Source organism: Sinocyclocheilus grahami, unplaced genomic scaffold (genome assembly GCF_001515645.1).
Source record: "Sinocyclocheilus grahami isolate Dianchi unplaced genomic scaffold, SAMN03320097.WGS_v1.1 scaffold75.1, whole genome shotgun sequence".
NCBI classification, from domain to species: domain Eukaryota; kingdom Metazoa; phylum Chordata; class Actinopteri; order Cypriniformes; family Cyprinidae; genus Sinocyclocheilus; species Sinocyclocheilus grahami.
Genome location: NW_015505254.1, coordinates 226,682 through 239,615, shown reverse-complemented (window position 1 = coordinate 239,615; position 12,934 = coordinate 226,682). Strand labels below are relative to the sequence as shown.

The following is a 12,934-nucleotide window of genomic DNA, read 5'->3' as shown; positions in this document are numbered from 1 at the left end:
TATATATATATATATATATATATATTAGTAGAAATTGCAAGTAAAATTTCACACATAATTACAAAGGAACAGCATAACATTGAATTAAACATGAAATTTTGAAATACTGGGACAGTAATTTTTTGCTTATAAAAGCATTTCCTTTTAAAAGCATTTTATTGATCTAGGTTAAAGTTAATTTATAAGTATGCGATTGTTTATTGTGAATTCATTTTTGTTCATAATCATGATACATTAATGAATTGTTAGTTCAAAATACCTAATGCCTTAACTAACCTTAATATATATATATACAGTGGGTACGGAAAGTATTCAGACCCCCTTAAATTTCTCACTCTTTGTGGCAGAGGATCCCCAAATCCAGGTGTGAAAAACTTGTTGCATCTTTCCCAAAAAGACTCATGGCTGTATTAGATCAAAAGGGTGCTTCTACTAAATACTGAGCAAAGGGTCTGAATACCTAGGACCATGTGATATTTCAGTTTTTCTTTTTTTTAAATTTAAGGGGGTACTTTCCGAATACTGAATACTTTCCGTACCCACTGTGTATATATATATTAAGATTAGTTAAGGCATTAGGTATTTTGAACTAACAATTCAAAATGAATTAATAATAAACAATCGCATACTAATAAATTAACATTATATATAATATTTTTATTTTTTTTTATTTTTTTAAGTTAATGCTCTCCCAACCTTACAGAGGATAGGTTTGATGGATGGATGGATGGATGGATGAAGTTATGTTTGAACACTAACAAAAACCTTACACTTTTCAGATTTTTTAAAACAAGCCTACATACCACTAGTGCCCTCCTCAACAAAATGTTCCATGATAATCGCATAGACACATGCACTCATATACTAGCATATAGAAGGTATGTGTATACATAGTCACTCATTCATTCCCATTTCCGCATTTGTACCCATGTGTTTACACACACACACACACACAGGTGTAGTACAGATACTTCAATTACTCTGTCTGTGTGGACTTTAGACAGGACTGTCTCTCCTGTCCTCTGGTTTGCAGGTGTGCGACTTCATCTTGGCCAGTTTCTCAGACTTGGTTTATTTTAAGTGTCTGCCTTCACATCACAGCCTGTAACTCCTGCTGATGAGTTCTTGAGGAGACCATAAAAAAGCAGCACCCACCCATCAAATAATGGGAGTTTATCTTAGAGGGGAATGATGGTCTATGAGGGTTAATGTGTGTCATTCGAATATCATGCTGACTGCATCATATTGTTGCTATGTGTATTGTGTAATTGTTCCTCCAAAGGTTTAACCTTACACAATCTTGTTCATTTTCCCCCAATGTTATTTTCTTGTTGTGTTTTTCTCACTTTCTTTTGAACACTCTCTTTCACATAGTGCTCTCTTGCTCATCACTACTATTGATCTGGCTGTCTCTGTTATTTAAGATTCCCTGAATGCTCATTAATTAAGCCTGTTGAGAAGATCTAGAGAACAATTCCCACCCTCAATATCAATTACTATCAAAATAACCGTTTGAAGAGACACACTGTAACCCAGTTGTTTGCTAACAACCAGCCCACATCTGCAGCATATTGCTGTATGCTGTGGATATTAGCAGGTATGAAGATATATTGTGTTTATTTACAAGTAAACACTCTTTTTAAAATAAAAAGGAGATCGTTTTTTTTAACAATGTCCTTCAAAAAAACTGCCTTAATGCACATATTTTGAGATTTAGCACAGCACTGGCTGTCCATAGTCAGCTCTCTTGAGTATCTTAAAGGATTTAAACAATCGCATACTAATAAATTAACAATATATATAATATTTTTTATTTTTTTAAGTTAATGCTCTCCCAACCTTACAGAGGATAGGTTTGATGGATGGATGGATGGATGGATGAAGTTATGTTTGAACACTAACAAAAACCTTACACTTTTCAGATTTTTTAAAACAAGCCTACATACCACTAGTGCCCTCCTCAACAAAATGTTCCATGATAATCGCATAGACACATGCACTCATATACTAGCATATAGAAGGTATGTGTATACATAGTCACTCATTCATTCCCATTTCCGCATTTGTACCCATGTGTTTACACACACACACACACACAGGTGTAGTACAGATACTTCAATTACTCTGTCTGTGTGGACTTTAGACAGGACTGTCTCTCCTGTCCTCTGGTTTGCAGGTGTGCGACTTCATCTTGGCCAGTTTCTCAGACTTGGTTTATTTTAAGTGTCTGCCTTCACATCACAGCCTGTAACTCCTGCTGATGAGTTCTTGAGGAGACCATAAAAAAGCAGCACCCACCCATCAAATAATGGGAGTTTATCTTAGAGGGGAATGATGGTCTATGAGGGTTAATGTGTGTCATTCGAATATCATGCTGACTGCATCATATTGTTGCTATGTGTATTGTGTAATTGTTCCTCCAAAGGTTTAACCTTACACAATCTTGTTCATTTTCCCCCAATGTTATTTTCTTGTTGTGTTTTTCTCACTTTCTTTTGAACACTCTCTTTCACATAGTGCTCTCTTGCTCATCACTACTATTGATCTGGCTGTCTCTGTTATTTAAGATTCCCTGAATGCTCATTAATTAAGCCTGTTGAGAAGATCTAGAGAACAATTCCCACCCTCAATATCAATTACTATCAAAATAACCGTTTGAAGAGACACACTGTAACCCAGTTGTTTGCTAACAACCAGCCCACATCTGCAGCATATTGCTGTATGCTGTGGATATTAGCAGGTATGAAGATATATTGTGTTTATTTACAAGTAAACACTCTTTTTAAAATAAAAAGGAGATCGTTTTTTTTAACAATGTCCTTCAAAAAAACTGCCTTAATGCACATATTTTGAGATTTAGCACAGCACTGGCTGTCCATAGTCAGCTCTCTTGAGTATCTTAAAGGATTACATGCCTAAATATCTGCTTTTCTTGACGATCTGGACACATTGTATTGATTTTCTGTAGATGAGCTGGAGAGCTGTGGTTACAGAGGTTTGTTAAAAGACTGCTCAAAAGGATAATGCATGTATGGTGGTCACACGATCAAGTCTAGTTGTGTTGAGTTATTTTAGGATTACATTACATATTGGCTATGATACACAGGGTCAGGAAATGTATTGCAATGATCATGCATCTATAATTTTGGTGTTTTTTTGTCTGCATAAAATGGAAATTCATCCTATTTATTTATTTTTTTTACGATTAATCTGTGCCACGGTTATATTTCACTAAGACTAAAACGATAAAAAAAACATTTTCATTACTTCAAATAAAATTAAATAAAATTAAAACCTTATTAATTTTATGTAATTGCCAAGGCAACATTTTTTTTCTTTTTTTTAAGTTTAACTACAACTGAAATAAAAATGTATAAAAACCATGTAGACATATTAAAAAATATATATAATAATAAAAATGACAAAAGACTAAAATTGCAAAAACTTGAAATACAGTATAACATCATGAAAACAGGAGATATAAAATAGAAACTAATTCAAACATTTGTGAAAAATATAATAGTATCTTGATACTAAAATAATACTGATCCATGCACGTTTAATTTATTTATTTGAAGTGTTTATGTATTTATTTTATTTATTGATTGATTGATTGTTTGAATTTAACCTCAAAATGGCATAACTCAATCTTCTGGTGAGACTACAAACTATGCCTAACTTGTCCAGTTAATTGCTTTGCACAAACTCTCATTCATCCAGTCAATAACTTAGAACCCACCCTATATTTTTTCTTTTACAAAAAAAACAACAACAAAAAATTACTTGGATGTGCGTCACAATATGGAAGAATAGAGAATACTTTAATTTCATAAGATATTTTATAAGATATTCGCGTGAGTCTGAGCTCAGTGAATCATTTGTATTTGTTGTCACTCACTTGTCTGCCTGTAGAGCTGAACCTGGTCTTGAATGTTTCTCCAGGGCTGAACTCTTTGACACAGCACACAGTTAAAGGCAGCAATCAGCTCTCTGGAGTGATGAGTGCCACAGCTTTATCGGGCAGCTGTATAGATGTCTATCCCTCATCTTTATGGGGACATTTATGATGGAGGGATTTCCAAGACACTGATCACTCTCCTCTGTATCTGAGACCATAACCTACAAGCCCATCCTATAGTTTCATGCTTTTTGTGTGCCTTGTTGTTTGTTTTACGAAAATAATATATATTGTTAGTAATAAGCTGGAGAAGACATTTATATCAAAATCAAATATTTCCAAGTTCTGTGTCCTAGCTGTCTTTCTGTTGTTGTTGCATAGTCGTGTTAGTTTTTCTTTGACATTTGTGTACCATCATTTTTTTATTTTTTTGGTAGGAGTTGTTTTAAAGGAGTTTTGATCTATTTGAATTTTCAGTAAATATTCATTAACGAGACACTGATTGTCCAGTAAAAGTATGTGGGGGCAGGAACAGAACAGAATGAGCTCATTGACTTGACAGTAAGGATGTTAATGGAAGCCATTTTCGCTTTAATCTAATAGATCGCTTTATAATATTGAACATGCAAGTGTGCGACGTCTCTTTCTCGCAATTGTTGCCGAGCTCTAGGATTTATCGTGGTAATATTTCCACTCTGCCTCCAATTTCAGACATTGATTATCCTCAATAACAGCAAACGTGGACCTTTTTCCACATGCACCTGGTCCAGTGCCAGAGTGATTAAGCTGCTTCTAAGCCGATTAATGAAAGAAGGTCTGAATCAAGAAAATACCTTTGAAAATGAAGGAAATGACTTTCCACAGCAGATGTGTTGCTACATTGCCTATTATGTTGCCTATTAAATAGCCTTTTTCAATGGCCCATTATTTTCCTCAATAAAAACACTCACTGGAGCTCGCATACTCCTGCACTTCAGAAAGCATATTGAAGGAACGATGAAATCCCCTGTATAAAATGAAACATTTGATGTCTTAAACACGAACCAGACGGGTTCAGGCTACTTGACGGGGCTTCATGGCAGGTGTGGAGTGGGCCAATTCTGTTTTATAACTGCCACTCTCCTCAGAAAATCTGCCAGGGAACAAGCCCCCTGCCAGTCGCCCGCCTCTCGCATGCCCTCTGATTACTGAAAGGTTGCGCCCATTATGGAGTTATTGAAAGGCAAAATCATGGCAGAAATCATTAAGGGACCTCCCTTTATACTTGACTTCAAATGTCACATCTATTCTATTCTATTCTATTCTATTCAAAGTAGTTTCCCAATTTAAAATGTTCCTCATGGATTACTGAACATAAGAAACTGATATGTGATCTCAAACCTCGTTGGCTGTCTGAATTTTGAATTCTGACATTTTGAAAAAGCTATGGCAACCAATACAGTTCACGTCAATCAATTACCAAGAGAGCCACGTTCATCTGGCCTCCAGTAATATGACTGTTTACCCCTTTGCATGCGGCTCTGTGAAATACAAGCCTCTAGTATTGTCTTTTTCGGGCTTGTGACATATTGTCGTAATGTGACAGAAAGCCAGGATGAAATGTGGCATTTTGGAAAGGTCAGTTCATGGCCGTCTCAGAATTCGTCTCCCATCATGACAGTGGCAGTTGTCATATGGATGTTGGCATGTGCAGTCATCCTATAACTTGGAGAAAAAATGCAATGGGACTATCTAAGGATGATGACTTCCTGTTTTCTTGTGACATACTAAATTAAAATGTTTATTATTTGCTTTTAAAGTAATTTTCTGTTCATTTTCATGACTTTTTTTTTCTTTTTGGTAGGAGTATGTTAACACTTACATTTTTTTTTTTTTTTTAAATGTACACAGTCATTCAAAAGTTTGGGATAAGTAATTTTTTAGAAGAGACCCCTTCACCCCCCACACATGATTGTAAAGCGCTTTGGGTGTACAGCAATACACAATAAAGTGCTATATAATTGCCCCATTCATTTTTATTTAGATTGTAAATTAATGCTGTTCTTATTAATTTTGTATCATGCTTTCCGCATATATAAAGGAGTGTAACTCTTTTCAACATGGAAAATAAGAAATGTGACTGAAGAAAATTCAGCTTTGCCATCACAAGAATAAATAAAATTTTAAGCGATTTTAAATTGTAAATATATTTCACAATATAAATGGTAGTGTAAATATAATTAAAGTTTAAAACAAACAATATGAGGGGGAAAACTATCAAATTTTTTGCAATATAGGCTAGATATTTGTGATGCAACATAAAATAACAGATAGAACTCCCCCCCCCCTTGATTTAAGCAGCTACACATTGGTTTAGGTTTTTCCATGTATATTAATTAAGGCAGTGTATCCATGTTAAGGTATAACATTATCATTTTAGAAATTTCTCTCAAATTCCCCCGATGAGAGTCCCTCCAGCAGGAGGAGGGGGAAAAGACGTGCTTGTCACAGAATCAAATCAAATTCCTCTTATCATCTTGTTATTTGCCGACGTTATCTGTGCAGGTAATGTGGTTATAAATTCAATTTCAGCCATGGGATTTCATTGTTTACTGATGCTGGTTGCCTTTAGGCAGAGATGCAAGCAGTTAGTACTTGTCAGTGAATTTATTTGAGCTGCAGCGTAGATGAAATTTAAAAGAGAGGGGACTCACAGGGGGCCGACTGTCAAGGGCATGGCTCCAGGTGACGTTTATATGCAGATCCATGTTTTATTCACATCTATTTGCTTTCATTTGGCCACATGGTAGTCTGTGATGGCCTCACTTCGAGACAGGTATTGCTAGTTGATGTCTCTGCTGTCATGTTAATGAGCTTCTTTTAAGTGACACATCTGCCTGGACTAGATAATTTTTTATAATTGTATAGAATTCTCTTTAATACTCATTGTAGGTTTATAATAATAAACCATGTCTCTTTTGTGTGCCCCTCTCTCACCTGTCTCTCCAGGTAAAGTGAAGGCCCTGTATGACACACAGACGCCCATGTGTCCGATCTGTCATGCTGTGCTGCGGCCAGGAGAGCTGCAGGAACACATGGAGCAGGAGCTGGAGCTTCTAATGCAGCTGCACAATAGGTACATCCTCCAGTTCATCCTCAACACACTCTTGACAACAGTCTTTTAATATACAGTGGGTACGGAAAGTATTCAGACCCCTTTACATTTTTCACTCTTTGTTATATTGCAGCCATTTCTTGGTCAGCACAGTGGAGTGCATCTTTGTTAACTTTGTGGTTTATTATTTTGAGTCGTTTGGGACGCGGTAACACACGGCCCTCTCACAATATATTGCTTTACAGATCTATCACTTTTGCTGCTCAGAAATGTTAGCACAATCATGCTGCATGTATCAGAAGTTTAGCGCTCCGGTGCGGTTAGCTCTCACATTACATGCGTACCGTGCCCGAGCCCAACTGGACCGCGCTCTGGCCCACCTCTTCCAACCGAACCAGGGACAGCTAAATGAACCGGAGCGATCACACTAGTAAAAAACTAACCTGGCTTTGGGGGTCAAATGCGCTCGGGGACGGTTAAGATTGCCTAGTGTGAGTACGCCCTTATTCTCCCACATCCTGCACACACGAGTCTCTACCCGCCCGCACCCGCACTCGCCCATCAAGTGTTGTCCCGCACTGCACTCTGTTGCGTTGGGTCCCGCCATAGTGCAGGTCTCTACTCGGAAGGTGCCTGTTAAAGTGTTATGATCGAAGCTCTAGAATCTGAGCATAACTTATTTTCTATAACAAACTATAAAATATTTTTTATAAAAATGTTAATGCCCTGGCAGTGGCAAATAGCATTGGTTTTATATTTAATTTGATCACATTAATGTTTAAGTTGAGATTTACAATAATTATTTTAACTGCTACTATGTAAAGGGAATACTGCTGTAAAAAAAGCACCTTATTTGTTTAAAGTGTTTGCAAACCAAATGTTATTGCACTTTTGTTCATATATAGCAGTACTTTTAAATGAAAAAGTGCACAATACACTACTTTTGAATTCATTATTGAATTTTGTGCATAACAGTGCGATTAATCGCAGAAAAATCATGTGATAAAAAAATTTCATCGTTGCACATATATATCCATGTATAAATTAATGCATTTTATTTTATCTATTTTTTATTTAACATTTCTTTATTATTATATTTAGCATTTCTTTATTTAAATCGAATACTTAAATCGAGAGTATCCCAATGCTGACCCAATTTTTGTGTTTTTTGAATCCATTTTGTTGTTGTTATAAAAAAATGCCTAAGAAAATTCAAACAATAACTTAATTTGTCTCTTTTTTTTGTTTTTGTAAACCATTTAGAAAGAAATGAATACATTTTACTTTAACATTAATATATTAATATCTAATATTTAATTATTTAAATTGAAAAATCTAAAAGAAAATTAAGAAAATAAAAAACTGTAAAAATAATATAATATCCAAATTTTGTCCCAATTTTCATCATAATCTAAAATCCTAATTTAAAAAAATATATAAATAAATAACTTTAAAAAAAAATGTATTTACTTGCTTATTTATACTAACCATATAGAAATAAATCCTCCCAACCATTGATTCTTCAAACGGCTTGGTTGCAGGGATGCTGGAGCGTAATATAAATGCAATAATTTATTTTATTATTTATCATTTTTATTTTATTAATACTAGTTTTATTTTACATTTAAATAAATAAATAAATCCCAATGCTATCTGCTATCACACTCTTTTCCACCTCATTCTTCACCTCCAATTCTCATGGAGACGACAAAAATGAAACCTGTCATGTTCCTCTGTAATGAACATGATACAATCCATATAATGACTGAGACAATCAATAATCTATCAACCTCCCTCTGCTTCGCTCATGTCGTCTTTTGTTTTTCCATCCATCCAGCTCAATTTGAGATCATCAGCTGATCAGTCGAGGGTTGATTTGATTTTTTTGAACTGCCTCAGTCTCTTTGTGTCGGCCGGAGCACATAGACAATAAAGTGCCGCTGACAGTCAGCATGCTCTTCTGTCACTCTTACTCAAATCTCATCCAGGCTCATGAAAATGCATCACTGCCCATAGTAAAGAGATCAAAACTGGAGACAAGAGCAGGAGAGATGGAGGAAGGGCAGAATTAAAGCAGATTGAGCCAATGAATATGTACACCCACATATAGATGCACACAAACTCCCTGACACCTCCTCCCTGTAGCCTGTCCTTTCCAAAGGCACATTAAATGCTTCCAGGTCTTGATGGCATATTTATCTACAGCCTCCGGGCATGTGCACCATGCTTCCACCCTTCTCCCTGTCTCCTCCATCATTGCAACATCACAAATTACAAGCTGTTACATTGTTCCTGACATTTCACAGCCAGTCAAGCTCAAGGCAGTCCCTGCGAAAATCATAGCAAGCTAATAATGCATTTCCTCAACGTTTGCTATCAGCATCAGACGAGGCAGGGCGGCACATTAGCCACTCTGAACACATGAAAGATTTCTCCAATAAAGAAATTATAGCCATAATATGCTTAGTGACAGAGCTGTGGACAGTAATTGTGTCAAATTGAACTCGGCCCCAGGGTGTGTTAGAGCCTTCCTGCTGTACAGGACCTTAGTGGAGACAGCTTTTATACATGATTTTTATTTGACTGTGAAGGAAATGTCGTTTGAGAACAATATGCAACCTGATCCCTCGTTTCCGAGCATGTTTGCATATTCTGATTCAAGCTTTGTGTTTAAAACAAGACTGAGTTTTGTTGGTATTGGGATTGTGGTGATGAAATATGTGTTAATAACACTCTCTCCTGTTTACAGTCAGGGTCCTGCTCAAAAGGAGTGTCTCGCTGCTGGGCCGCCTAAGGTACGGACTCTCCAATGTACTTCACAACACTTGTTTTGTACAATTTATTTATGTCTACAGGCAATAATAACAGCTCTACCTCTCTCAGTCTCTGTTCTCTATGCACATAAAGAGAGAGGGTTCCTCCTCTGCCTCCTCTCCACGTCCCGCTGATGAGGCTGTGCACTCCGACAGGTACCAGGTGAGCATGAAATGCACGTTATATACATCTAACTTCATTAGCTTGCACTTCTTTTGAAGAGCATATTGAACTTTAATCAGTTAAAGGTAGACTCAAACCAATTAAAGTGTGGACTTTTCCCATTCCTGGACTACATGTCAATCAAAAATTTGAGACAGACCTCAGTGTAGTGCTGCCATCTACTGGACTTTAATTGAATTTAAAATAATATTAATGTTCTAAAAATGTTACATTATATTTTCATTCTTCTTAAGAAACTTGAAACTCAGTATAGCATCTATAAAGACAGCCTTCATGCTTTCAATGTGGAACTAGCCACAGATAGACAGACCTTCTCAAACCTTATAAACAGTAACTTAAACAAAAACACTCGCACTCTTTTTGCTACTGTTTAGAGACTGACCCCCCCCCCCCAAGTCAGATTCCCAATGAAATGCTCTCCAACAGCAAATGCAATAAGTTTGCTTCCTTCTTTTCTGAGAAGATCAATAATATCAGAAAGGTGATTAGCACATCCTCAAGTTATGCAGAGGTCAGACAGATTCGACCGCAATTTCAAAAATAAGTCAGTCTATTTTTGAAGCAACTGATAGCAAAATTTTGGAAGAAATAGTACAGCACCTTAAATTGTCAACCTGCTATCTTGACACACTTCCCACATCTTTTTTCAAAAGTGTGCTTAACTGTTTAGAAGCAGATCTCTCAGAAGTGGTGAATGCCTCACTTCTTTCTGGGACTTTTCCAAACTCCCTGAAAACTGCAGTTGTTAAGCCCCTTCTGAAAAAGAGCAATCTTGATAACACCATATTGAGCAACTATAGACCAATATCAAATCTTCCTTTTATAGGCAAGATTATTGAAAAGGTAATTTTTAATCATCTGAAAAACTACTTAAACTCAAATGGATACCTGGACAATTTTCAATCTGGTTTCCGACTGCATCACAGCACAGAGACAGCGCTCATTAAGATAATAAATGATATTCGCTTTAATTCTGATTCTAGCAAGATATCAGTGTTGGTACTACTAGATCTTAGTGCTGCGTTTGACACTGTTGATCATAACATACTTGAGAGACTGGAAAACTGGGTCGGGCTTTCTGGGATGGTACTCAAATGGTTCAGGTCATACTTTGGCTCAATTCTTGCACCGATCTTGTTTAGCCTGTATATGCTCCCACTAAGTCAAATAATAATGAAATGTGTTTATGCGGTTTAAGGTAAAAAAAACACATTATTTTCCGCATATTGTACATTATTGTTTCTCCTCTATGCCTCGCCTTTCTGAAACGCGTCGATTTTTACAAAGCTCATCGTTCTGAAAAGCGAGGTGTGCTCTGATTGGCCAACGATCCAGTGCGTTGTAATTGGCCGAATGCCTCAAGCGTGTGACGGAAATGTTACGCCCCTACCATACTGTGATGCCGTGTCCCGGTGCGACGAGATAAATACAATAAAACCCATTAGAAATTAGGCTTTTGTAGCTTCCAGTGGGGACATAATTACGGATTATAATGACTTATACAGTCTTTTTACGCGTTGCGTGGCATCACGCCACGTAAACATAAAACCATGTCTGCATTTGTGATCGGAGAAACGACAAACAACAAGCGCTACTCTACACTGCTCAAAACTCGCGTTTGAATAGTCAGTGGCAAATTCTTTAAATATGAAAACGTACTTACAGGCTGTGAGTCAGAACAGCCAGCATTGTAGGCTACTCTGTCAGGATCAGGAAACAGTCCTCCGTAAAATGCGCTGCACACATCTGAATATTTGGGTTGAACTGTTCTGGAACAGTGTTGTAAATACAACTTAACCGCTGATTTCTAGTTGTGTCCTCTTTTGGAAGGCCAAACAAAGTAGTTTCGCTTTCACAACGAAACACAGCGTCTCCACGACATGGCGTCGGCGGCAACAACAATACTACAGCAAGAATAAAAGTTACGCCTTCTTTCTTTGCGTAAACATTTGGGTGTTATTCAAATCCTTCTTTCTTTGCGTAAACAAATCAGTGTTATTCAAATCTTCCCACAAAGTAACATAGACGTGGGGGCGTGTTTAAATGAGGCGTTTTAGGAGGGCGTGGACGAGTCTTAACTTTTATAAATAATATCTCTTTGGGTTTGAGACTTTGGTCTTTGAAACTTTAGGGATCTTATCTATTCACGAACCATTTGTAACAGTCCAAAGAGAAAGGAAAACTTGAAATCGCATCATATGACCCCTTTAACAGTTGGATGTGCCAGAACTTTCTTCAGTTAAACAAGGAGAAAACAAAGATGAAGTTGCATACCGTGACTCTAGGAGTCAAACAACTAAAAATCAAGTCAAGAATCTTGGTGTGATTCTGGAGCCAGACTTTAGACTTTAGAATCAGTAACTAAATCAGCGTACTAACATTGCAAGAATTAGATTTTTTGTTTCCAGTCAAGACTTGGAGAAACTTGTTCATGCCTTTATCACCAGCAGGGTGGACTATTTTAATGGTCTCCTCACCGGCCTTCCCAAGAAGACTATTAGACAGCTGCAGCTCATCCAGAACGCTGCTGCCAGGATTCTGACTAGAACCAGAAAATCTGAGCATATCACACCAGTCCTCAGGTCCTTACTCTGGCTTCCAGTTACATTTAGGATTGATTTAGTACTTTTACTCTTTTATAAATCACTTAATGGCCTAGGACCTAAATACATTGCAGATATGCTCACCGAATATAAAACAAACAGACCACTCAGATCATTAGAATCGAGTCAGTTAGAAATTCCAAGGGTTCACACAAAACATGGGGAGTCCGCTTTTAGCTATTATGCCGCCCGCAGCTGGAACCAGCTTACAGAAGAGATCAGATGTGCTAAAACATTAGTCACATTTAAATGCAGACTCAAAACTCATCGGTTTAGCTGTGCATTTATTGAATGAGCACTGTGCGATGTCCGAACTGATTGCACTATATTTTATGTATAATC

At 36.9% G+C, this 12,934-nt stretch overlaps 1 protein-coding gene across 1 annotated transcript in view; it reads left to right on the top strand.

Moving 5' to 3' along the window:
- LOC107585921 (E3 ubiquitin-protein ligase RNF220-like) overlaps window positions 1-12,934 on the top strand; it is a 44,147-nt gene that overhangs the window by 22,091 nt on the left and 9,122 nt on the right. Inside the window, exons 3-5 of the mRNA XM_016273102.1 lie at window positions 6,887-7,013; window positions 9,742-9,787; window positions 9,876-9,968. Of these exons, the coding sequence (XP_016128588.1) occupies window positions 6,887-7,013; window positions 9,742-9,787; window positions 9,876-9,968 (266 nt within the window). The remainder of the gene's footprint in view (window positions 1-6,886; window positions 7,014-9,741; window positions 9,788-9,875; window positions 9,969-12,934) is intronic.